Below are 11264 nucleotides of genomic sequence, written 5' to 3'. Positions count from 1 at the left end.
TGGGCACTGTAGGTGTGTTTCCTGTCCTCCTCTCACTGCCGACTTTAATTCCCCATTGACTTACATTGGGTTTCGTGTTTCGGTCGGACCCCCGACTTTTCCCTATAGTCGGCCGATTTTGCTCGACCCGACTTTTGGAAAAGTCTGGTTTCATGAAACAAAACTCGACCCTAAAAAAGCAAAAGTCGCTCAACTCTAATATTTACAGTTTGTCATCAGGGGAGGCATTGAAACCTCGTTTACTACAACTTAACTGTCACTTCACTTGGGATTTTTTTTGAAAAGGACGCAGACCTGGATGAACTAAAAGCCAGACTGAATGGCCAACTGGAATTTCTTGTCACCAAGAACAAACACATGGTGTACAATTTCCTGGCCTATGTGATGCATCGGAAAGGGGATTACACAAAAGCTATTACCAATTTGGAGAAAGCAGAAGAAATGATCAATAAAAGCAATCCGGATGGGGCTGGTCAAAAATGTTTGACATATGGAAATTACGCCTGGGTGTACGACTACATGAAGCAGTATGAAAATTCTCAGAAATATGTAGCTAAAGTAGAGCAGATTTATAAAGAACTGGAAGGTAAACAAGAAAGAGCAGAAATCTATGGGGAAAAAGGCTGGTCACTGGTAAAATTTGGTGGAAAATATTATGAAAAAGCAAAGCAATGTTTTCAGAAGGCTTTAGGCTGAGTGCAGACGTACTTTTTGGCCCTGCGGATTTCTTCCATTTTTCATGCGGTTTTCTTGCGTTTTTTGTGCGGTTTTCCACTACGGTTCTCCCCCTGCGGATTTGGTGACAGGGGAGATGGAAAACCGCACAAAAGAAGTGACATGCTGCGGATTTTGTACTGCAGGAAAACCGCGTGGAAAAATCTGCAGCGTCTGCACAGCGTTTTTTTTTTTATCATTGATTTCAAGGCTACTGTACATCACAATGTGGATATGCAACATTTCTGTGCGGTAAAATGCGCTGCAAATCCGCATCGTGTGCACACAGCCTTAGAACTAGAGCCAGAAGATCCTGAGTGGATCACGGGATATGCAACAGTGGTCTACAGACTGGAAGGTTTCAATGGTATTAGATGTAATGAATCACTAGAGTTATTGGAAAATGCAGTAGAGAAGAATCCAAATGATGCCGTGGTGAAGGCGCTTCTTGCATTAAACATGAAATCACTGCAAGGGTATGTGCACACTTTGCGGTTTCTGCTGCGTTTCCGCAGCGTTTTTGGCTCTGCAGAAACGCTGCAGATTTTGCTGCGTTGTACAGTACCTTTATTTCCTATGGAAATAAAAAAAAGCTGTGCACATGCTGCGTTTTTTTCCGCGCGGTTTTGCTGCGGTTTACAATCCGCAGCATGTCAATTGTTTGGTGCAGAAACGCTGCGGTTTTACACCTCATCCATTATGAGGTGTAAAACCGCAAGGCAAAACCGCAGAAAAAACGCAGATAATCCGCAGAAAAACCGCAGCACTTTGTCCTGCGGATTTCCTGTGGTTTTCTCTACAAAATCCACAGAGACTAAAAACTACGTGGGAACATACCCCAAGAATGAGCACCCTCACCACTGTCAGTTTAGGTTTGGTTTCCAGTCTTTGCGGAATAACCTCAGTTTCTATTTCTGACACAGAGCAGTTTCGTTTCTCCCTTCTCTCCTCCTCCTACCAGTCACATTGATCTCCTATCCACGAACCATCAGGCTTTCAGAGAGCAGAATCCCTTCATTGCAAAAGGAAAGCTTCCTCTTCAGTTCACAGAGACAATAAACAGAATGAGGTAAATACTTTCACACTTCCCTAAATGTTTTGTTTATTAACCCCTAAGATGCCGTAGGTTAATGAAATGCTAATAGAATTGTGCTTTATATTTTACTTAATTTGATTCAATGTTAATTATTAGTGATCATATTTGGACGATTTCTGTGTTCAGCCTCATGGAATGATTATAGAGCTTGTGTCTAGGTTAGCGGAGAATAGGTTTTCTGTTTAAAAAAAACTACATTATGCAAGAAATTGCAGATCAGTGACAGTGGACTGTTAGGAATCACCTGCCCTTTATATTTATGGAATGTGGAAAGCAGAAGTTAGGCGCTAGTCTGATTACATTTAATCCCTCCGAGCTGCGTCCATCTTTTTTTGTTTCTTTTTTTTCTTTTTTTATCACTACTGTCCAAAAGCCATAACCTTGTTTATATATTTGTGTCGTCATAGCCATAAGAGGGCATATTTATTATTTATTTATATATTAAACCATTTTATTTAAGATATATTATACTGAAAAATTGAAAAAAACAACAACAAATAATTGTGAGGTGAAATGGATAAGGCCTGTTTCACACTTCCATTTTTGACCATCAGTCAAAATCCGCCATTTTTTAAAAAAAATCCGCCATTTTTTTTTTTTGCGGATCCGTTTTTTCCCAATTGAGTTGCATTACCGGCGGATCTTGACGGATGGCCATCCGTTGGATCCGTTTTTTTGCGGATCCGCCAAATTTTTTGCGTCCGCCGACATGCCTGGACGGACCCTGCAACTTTTTTTTTGCTGCAGGATCCGCATTTTACATTGCGCATGCCCGGAGGAAGGAAGTCAGCCGGAAATTTAACCCTGAAATCCTTTCTGGCGGGCGGTAAAAATTCTCTCTCCCCCTCTCTCTCTCTCTCCCCCCTCCTGGGCTGCGGTTCCTTTAAAATTCTTCATTCAACGGATCCGTCAAATAAACAGTCCGGTGGCATCCGTTCACATCAGTTAGCAACGGATCCATTTTGGCGGATTTTAACTGACACAAAAAAACTGAAGTGTGAAACATGCCTAAAACAGAAACATCACCCCTTTTTTGTATTGAGTTTTATATACCATTGATTATGTGGTAAAAATCAAATGTTAACTTTATTCTATGGGTCTGTGGCGCCCCTGAGGCTTCAGTCGCCACAGAGGTACTGCACCTTCTCCTAAGGTGTAGGGCCCCACCATCCAGGTAAGGTGGGAACTCCTGACCACGCTCCACACCTGCATTCCACACACAGGATAGTTCAGTGGGGCCACCTTACAGCTTCAGGCTGGGGGTTAGCTGAGCACCCCTCGTGGAACCCTGCTTCGTAACACGAGATGTGCTGGGAGGCGGGTGGAGTGTGATGATACAAAAGTAGAGGGAAAGTGTAGGATTTCAGGTCAGTCTGGGGGGAGACCCAGAGGAGGTCAGTCAGACGAGGGTCTGAGAGAAGAGAGCAGGCTGACAGCAGGTCAGCCTGAGAGGAGCTCAAGGCGGAGGAAGGCAGTCAGTCAGGAGAGGCTGAGGACTGGTCTTAGTGGAACGAGCTCCTCAGGGAAGGAAGAGAAGGAGAAAGAGACGTAGACTGAAGACTACAGACTCCATAAGAGAGAGATAGAACAGATCGGAACGAAGGAGAAGAGAAGGACGGTGGGAAGAAGGTTGAGAAAGAGAGAGAACCCTTCCAGTCCAGAAAGCGCAAAGGCCGGGGCCCGGTCCCGAGGTTGATTGGATCTTTAAATCCGGCAACAGACACCGGAGGAGTAGTGAGCCGCTAACGCCTTGCTCCCACCATAGACTTTGGACACAACAGCGAAACGGATAGAGAGCCGGGACTCAGGAGAGGAGTCTCCGAAGTAGGCTACAGCTGTCTGTCATACAAGTAGAGACTGGGAACACCTAGAGAGAGGCATTCCAGGGTAACTAAGTACTGGAGTGCGTCGCACCTAAAGGCGCATTTGAGGAGTCGTTCAGTGAAGGTACATATTGACAGAGTGTGGAAGGGAGAATCCTATCCTGCATGGAGGTTGGCTGGAGCCCTGACCTGGAGAACACAGTACGGAGGCAGGCAGTTGTGTGAACTGCAAACAGTGAGTAAAGCTTTGGAACCGCATACTCTGGTGTCCTCCAGTTATTCCTGCACTGCTATACCTGGGTAACAACATCTACACCATCCTGCGCCTCTCCACATCCATTGCACCTACACTGCCCTGGTAGTACAGCTCCACCTGTGGGGAGCTATACCATCTCTGCTGCACCACACCATCAGTCCCAGTGGCTCTGTATGCAGCGTTGGCCTAACACCATACTTGCCAAATACCACGGGTGGCGTCACAAACTATTCTAATAAACTCTAAACACCTTTAACATCACCGCCATTGATATTGGGCGCCCAGGGCCACGGACCGGGTCACCGCTGCTGTGACACACCATCCCCCGTGCACCGGCCCGGTACTGAGTACCCCACTGCCCTGGGCGAGCCGCGGGGCGACCCAATTTTTGGCGTCACGAACAGGATGACGAAGCCCGATGCCATCGGGTTCTGTGTGCCTTGGATTTACAATTTTTGAAAATGTGCAGAAGACTAAATTTAATAGACTGTAAAATGGACATTAGAAATGGCCGCTGGCGCGGAGAAGAAGGGCGTGAAGAGATGGGAGGTCCTAAGAAAAGACCGTGAAGAGTCTTGTGCCGTCCCTGTCTGAATTACTATGTGACAGATGCATGGCCCACCCCCCCGAGGGGTTTGTATACTGGCTTGGTATGGAGACGCGGGAAGAAGACGCCGCCCACGGAAGGAGAGGCAGAGAAAGCCAGTGGCGAGCAGAAGGGTGGAGCAAGGAGAAGAACGCCAGAATGCCATTTTGGAGAGTAAGGGAAGGAGGCCTGAGGAGCGCGGGGAAGTGCAAACCCCCGGCGCCATGGCTGACGGCTCCAACCCGAACTCCGACATGGACTGACAACTACTAGAAGCCGAAGTAGCCGAATTGGCAACCCGTCTGCAGCTGAGGCGGGAGGCCTTGGAAACACTGAGCTGGCAGCGCGCCCCGTCGGGGCCTACACCAGCGGTACCTTCTCCACCGGTACCTGCCGCTGCTGCACCAGACCTTCTCTGGGCAGACCTAAAGGGACATACTGCTGCTGCTAGATCACCGACAGCGTGCCTTGCTCCCTCCCTGCCGGCACCACCGGAGGAGTTCCACACAGCCCAGGAAGCTGAAGCGGAGGAAGAGGAACTCCCACTTGGACCCGGCGCGGCTGCGTAGGTTCCTACAGCGACCCCCGCGGATCCAGAGCCGCCGGTAGATCTACCACCCTCCCCGGTGTCGTGCCGGCCTGCACCCGCTGCCACTACGCCTGCACCAGAGCCAAGATTGCACCGCCAGGAGGCACCAGGTATCTATCCCGACCCTCCTAATGGGTTACCCTTTGAGCTCACGTCGTCTGAGGCGGACTTGCTGCAACTGGAAATGGGGCAGTTGGAAGAGTCCGCTGGGGGCCCTAGTCAGACGGAGATGGGGAAGTGGAGAAGGGCGTTACTAAGAAGGGTACGGCTGGAGCAGGCGCGCATGGTCCAGCACCTTTATAGCTTGGAGGAGTACCTGCGGATTGCCAATGACTACCTTGAGTCTGGTAGTCGCTGATTACAACAATCTACAAAATTTCTCATTACCCAGGAGGGTCTTGTTTGCACCAGTTGTGCCTTTCTATTTTGCTATCATGTTTTTCCGGTAGCACCCTTGTTGCCCTGTTTTTGCAGCATTTTCTATAATGGAACTGTGGAGATCATGAACGCTGTATGATCCAGAACTGTACTTGTAAATCGTTTGCACCTCTTTAGGTGCCCGTTTCTTGGATTTGCATATGTAGCCTCTTTGTGAAGATAATGGTTACACAAAGACTCTTTGCAAAGATAAAGAATGATGTCTACCTCAAGGGACACTTCAAGAAATCCCGGCTGGGAGCAGTGTTTAGCACCTTACAAGAATTTTGAATGTTTTATTGATAACGTATTTGATAATGTTATGCCTTATGAAAAGTAAATGTCTTTTATAGAATATTTTGATACAGAGACTTAGGAAATTTTGAGATAGAATGTGAGAATTGAATAAAGATTGAAGAATTGCAAGTAACAGGTGACAGGCCAAGAGTAGATGGTCAGTGTCTTGCGTCCAGTAGCAGTAGTAGTAGAGAGAAAGAAAAAGAGAATAATTGATAGAAAATGTAATAAAGAGAATGTGTGGAGTATAGCACTTTGAATTGAGAATTGCACTTAAGTAACTTTTTGATATTAAGATAGGAAGTTAGCCTGTTTGTAACGTTTAAGAAATGTGCCTCCTATACTAGGAAGATTAGATAAGTATTGTTAAACAGCATTTAAAACTTTGTGTGTTCCTGTATTGTACTTTTGTTGTCTTGCAGCCCGTGGATGTGCTGTGTTTAACGGGGGGTATGTGGCGCCCCTGAGGCTTCAGTCGCCACAGAGGTACTGCACCTTTTCCTGAGGTGTAGTGCCCCACCATCCAGGTAAGGTGGAAACTCCTGACCATGCTCCACACCTGCATTCCACACACAGGATAGTTCAGTGGGGCCACCTAACAGCTTCAGGCTGGGGGTTAGCAGAGCACCCCTCATGGAACCCTGCTTCATAACACGAGATGTGCTGGGAGGCGGGTGGAGTGTGATGATACAAAAGGAGAGGGAAAGTGTAGGATTTCAGGTCAGTCTGGGGGGAGACCCAGAGGAGGTCAGTCAGACGAGGGTCTGAGAGAAGAGAGCAGGCTGATAGCAGGTCAGCCTTAAGGGGAGCTCAAGGAGGAGGAAGGCAGTCAGTCAGGAGAGGCTGAGGACTGGTCTTAGTGGAACGAGCTCCTCAGGGAAGGAAGAGAAGGAGAAAGAGACGTAGACTGAAGACTACAGACTCCATAAGAGAGAGATAGAACAGATCGGAACGAAGGAGAAGAGGAGGACGGTGGGAAGAAGGTTGAGAAAGAGAGAGAACCCTTCCAGTCCAGAAAGCGCAAAGGCCGGGGCCCCGTCCCCAAGGTTGATTGGATCTTTATATCCGGCAACAGACACGGGAGGAGTAGTGAGCCGCTAACGCCTTGCTCCCACCATAGACTTTGGACACAACAGCGAAACGGATAGAGAGCCGGGACTCAGGCGAGGAGTCCCCAAAGTAGGCTACAGCTGTCTGTCATACAAGTAGAGACTGGGAACACCTAGAGAGAGGCATTCCAGGGTAACTAAGTACTGGAGTGCTTCGCACCTAAAGGCGCATTTGAGGAGTCGTTCAGCGAAGGTACATATTGACGGAGTGTGGAAGGGAGAATCCTATCCTGCCTGGAGGTTGGCTGGAGCCCTGACCTGGAGAACACAGTACGGAGGCAGGCAGTTGTGTGAACTGCAAACAGTGAGTAAAGCTTTGGAACCGCATACTCTGGTGTCCTCCGGTTATTCCCGCACCGCTATACCTGGGTAACAACATCTACACCATCCTGCACCTCTTCTCATCCATTACACCTACACTGCCCTGGGACTACAGCTCCACCTGTGGGGAGCTATACCATCTCTGCTGCACCACACCATCAGTCCCAGTGGATCTGTATGCAGCGTTGGCCTAACACCATACTTGCCAAATACCACGGGTGGCATCACAAACTATTCTAATAAACTCTAACCACCTTTAACATCACCGCCATTGATATTGGGCACCCAGGGCCACGGACCGGGTCACCGCTGCTGTTACACACCATCCCCCATGCACCGGCCCGGTACCGAGTACCCCACTGCCCTGGGCGAGCCGCGGGGTGACCCAGGTCAATACCAGGAGTGGACATATCATTAGTGCAACCAAGAGGCCCAAGAGGATAAGGTTACCTTCGCAGGTAAAGGCTCCGTTACACATAACGACGTCCCAGCGATCTCACCAACGATCCGACATGGATGGGAGCGCTGGGTCATGTAATTTGGCTGATCGCTGGTGAGCTGTCATAAAGAGAGCCCCTCCAGCGATCAGAACCAGCGAGCAAGCTGGTTTCCAATTTAAACATCGGGTATCTAAGCCACGCGGCTCTTAGATACCTGATGTTTACATTGGAAACCAGCGTCACTGATCATTGGTCTCCTGCTGCCACACGCAGCGATGCGCGCTGGCCAGCGGGAGACCAGCGATCAAAAAATGGCCCAGGACTATCGAGCATGATCAGCGATACCCGGCAGGGGGGCCAGTCGCTGATCCCCATCACACACAGCGATCTCGCTGGCGAGATCGCTGTGGCATCACAAAATCAGCGATCTCGCCTGCAATTGTAACTAGCTAATGCAGTGGCTGAAATGAAATGATCTGGGATTGGTAACATGGTCATGGCACTTCTGATGGTAGGATCTGTAGCTTACCTGTGATTGCAAAGTAAACGTATATGATGGCGTACTCAAAAGAAAAGATGTGTTCTGGAGAGGTCGGCGACTTATAGTAAGAGCCTTTGGCGGTCTGTTGGTGGACCCCTTCTCTGAGTCAGTATGCCAGCTAACAATTGTTGAGTTCACAGAGAGAAGAAAGTAGAAACTTCTGAAAGATGGCCTGATGTTTTCAGTATTGGAGATGGGGTTTTCCGAAGGCAGATGCACGTAGGGATGAGGTTCAGGTTCCAGTACTTCCAAGGATGAAGCAGTGTGGGAAGACAGAGTTTGTACAAATAGCATTACATATGATAGCTAAATTAGCGTAGAGTAGAGATGAAGCCTCACAAGTAGAGTTGAGCGACTTTTGGTTTTTTAGGGTCGCGTTTCGTTTCGTGAAACCCGACTATTCCAAAAGTCGGGTCGAGCAAGATCGTCCGATTATAGGGAAAAGTCGGGGTCGTCACGAAACCCAATGTAAGTCAATGGGGAATAAAAGTCGGCAGTGAGAGGAGGACAGGAAACACACCAACAGTGCCCATTTGAATGCCAAAAGCATCAATTCTTCTTACTTAAGCTTGTCAACCTTAATTAACTTCATAATACATGTAACGCACTGAAAAGTGGGGGTTATTTGGCTACAGTTGTGGGGGGGAGGGCTGGCTCCAGGTTTTCATGTGCCCTGGGCGAAAGAGCGCCCCTTTAACACATACCACAACTCATCATGCTCCGATACGGCAGAGAAATAGCGGTATAGTACAATGAAAAATACTTCACTTTTTACAGCTCATGACAAGGCCCATCTATTTCTCCATACAGAATCATTGGTCCCATATAATGTTTGAAACAGTATATGATGAGCTCCACATAATGCTACAGTATATGTTGGTCCCCATGGATGAAGCTCCACTGTCTTATGGGCCCAAATAATGCTCCAAACATAATGGGCCCCATTTCTAATGCTCTAGTGTATAATGGGCCCTGTAAATGCTGCTCCAGTGTCTGATGTTCACCTTTGGAATGTTCCAGTGTATGGTGGGCCCCATCTATCATTCTCCAGAGTATAGTGCTCCCCAAAAATTGCTGTCCCAACATTGAAAACAATGAAATAAGTCTCCTCGCTAGGGAATCCCTGTACTAGTCTGGACTCCTCGTCGTTCCCATCTTCCATCTCACTGCACAGTATTTCAACCTTGCAAGTGCTGTGATCCTGAGCAAGCAGGGGGGGCCCACTCGTTGGCGACGGCACTGGCACAGGGCCCCTGATAGTACGGTGGTGTGTCTGATGGCGGGTGGGCCGAACCTGCACTTTCATCTGCAGCTTCCTCTTTGTCACCGTGTAAGATGGAACTGTATATGGGAAGGGTAACCTGAGTTTCATCAGGGTCAGATTCAGGCCGTGTAGCGTGCGAGGGGAATGTAGTGGTCTGGGTCAATGTACCAGCAGATTCATCGAGCAGTGGCTGGGCATCAGTGCACTTGTGTCGCCCCCAGGAGTACGGTTGCCACAGTGGCATTACCTTCCTCCTAGGGAGTGTGATGTCATGCTTGGGAGCAACGAAGGATCTCTCTAGCAGGTTAACTGATTGGGCGGCGTTATTCCCATGAGTCATGACCCTCCAAACAGCGTTCATGAAGGCAAAGTGTTTGTTTTACGTGGGCAGTATGGTTGCAAAGCTGAACCTTAAAGGAATGTCCAGAAGGGCACCACCAGGAGTGGAGCCTACGGTTTAATTCGACTCCACCTGGGAAACCTCAACCATGCAAGCTACAGAACAGATGCACACATTGCAAGCTTAATTCCGTTAACGAACGAGACTCCGTCATGCCCCGCGGTCCGAGTCCGGCTTACTAGAGGGACACGTGAGGCTCTAGCACATGAGATTGGCCAATAACTGGTGTGTCATGCCCTTACATGTCCGTGGCTGCATGTGCGCTACACTGAAAAGGCCAGCGTTTGTCGCTTACAGGTGCAGATAACCCGCTGAACAACGTTAGTGATGGGGATCTGTGATTACAATTATTACCCGCGAATGATGATTTCCCAGTAAGTGCAGGTCAACCGCAGTTCCGGAATTAGGCCTAACCGTCATTCCTGAAAAAATGAAAAACTTACGTGTGCAAACCACAGGTGCTGTAGCTTGCTTAACAGCTCGCCAGCCGTTCTCAGGCCCAGTATGGATTACACGTGATTGCACAAAGGTGAGAAAGGGTACCGTATCCTCGGATAACGTGTATGGATAGCATAGTGTACACATTCAAAATATATGTCTATACATCAGGAGGCAGGCTAAGACGGTGTTAGGCCCAGTATGGATTGCACGTAATTGCACAAAGGTGAGAAAGGGTTCCGTATCCCCAGATAACATGTATGGATAGCGTACACATTCAAAATATATGTCTATACATCAGGAGGCAGGCTCAGACGGTGTTAGGCCCAGTATGGATTGCACGTGATTGCACAAAGGTGAGAAAGGGTACCGTATCCCCGGATAACATGTATGGATAGCATAGTGTACACATTCAAAATATATGTCTATACATCAGGAGGCAGGCTCAGACGGTGTCAGGCCCAGTATGGATTGCACGTGATTGCACAAAGGTGAGAAAGGGTTCCGTATCCCCAGATAACATGTATGGATAGCGTACACATTCAAAATATATGTCTATACATCAGGAGGCAGGCTCAGACGGTGTCAGGCCCAGTATGGATTGCACGTGATTGCACAAAGGTGAGAAAGGGTTCCGTATCCCCAGATAACATGTATGGATAGCATACACATTCAAAATATATGTCTATACATCAGGAGGCAGGCTCAGACGGTGACAGGCCCAGTATGGATTGCACGTGATTGCACAAAGGTGAGAAAGGGTTCCGTATCCCCAGATAACATGTATGGATAGCGTACACATTCAAAATATATGTCTATACATCAGGAGGCAGGCTCAGACGGTGTCAGGCCCAGTATGGATTGCACGTGATTGCACAAAGGTGAGAAAGGGTACCGTATCCCCGGATAACATGTATGGATAGCATAGTGTACACATTCAAAATATATGTCTATACATCAGGAGGCAGGCTCA

At 48.2% G+C, this 11264-nt stretch overlaps 1 protein-coding gene across 3 annotated transcripts in view; it reads left to right on the top strand.

Annotated features, from left to right (window-relative positions):
- The first annotated feature begins 1676 nt into the window (after positions 1–1676).
- LOC141051292 (interferon-induced protein with tetratricopeptide repeats 5-like) overlaps positions 1677–11264 on the top strand; it is a 28951-nt gene continuing 19363 nt past the window's right edge. Inside the window, exon 1 of one of the 3 annotated variants that reach the window (XM_073548182.1) lies at positions 1677–1783. In XM_073548182.1, coding sequence (XP_073404283.1) covers positions 1779–1783 — 5 coding nt within the window. In that variant the 5' untranslated portion in view covers positions 1677–1778. Of the gene's footprint in view, positions 1784–6188; positions 6306–6331; positions 7192–11264 lie in introns of those variants that run through there. The other 2 variants (XM_073548184.1, XM_073548183.1) reach the window with 2 other exon arrangements.

Source organism: Dendrobates tinctorius, unplaced genomic scaffold (genome assembly GCF_039654945.1).
Source record: "Dendrobates tinctorius isolate UK_male_01 unplaced genomic scaffold, ASM3965494v1 ptg000156l, whole genome shotgun sequence".
NCBI classification, from domain to species: domain Eukaryota; kingdom Metazoa; phylum Chordata; class Amphibia; order Anura; family Dendrobatidae; genus Dendrobates; species Dendrobates tinctorius.
Note: the sequence above shows the minus strand (reverse complement) of the source record. Positions and strands in the feature narration are given on the sequence as shown.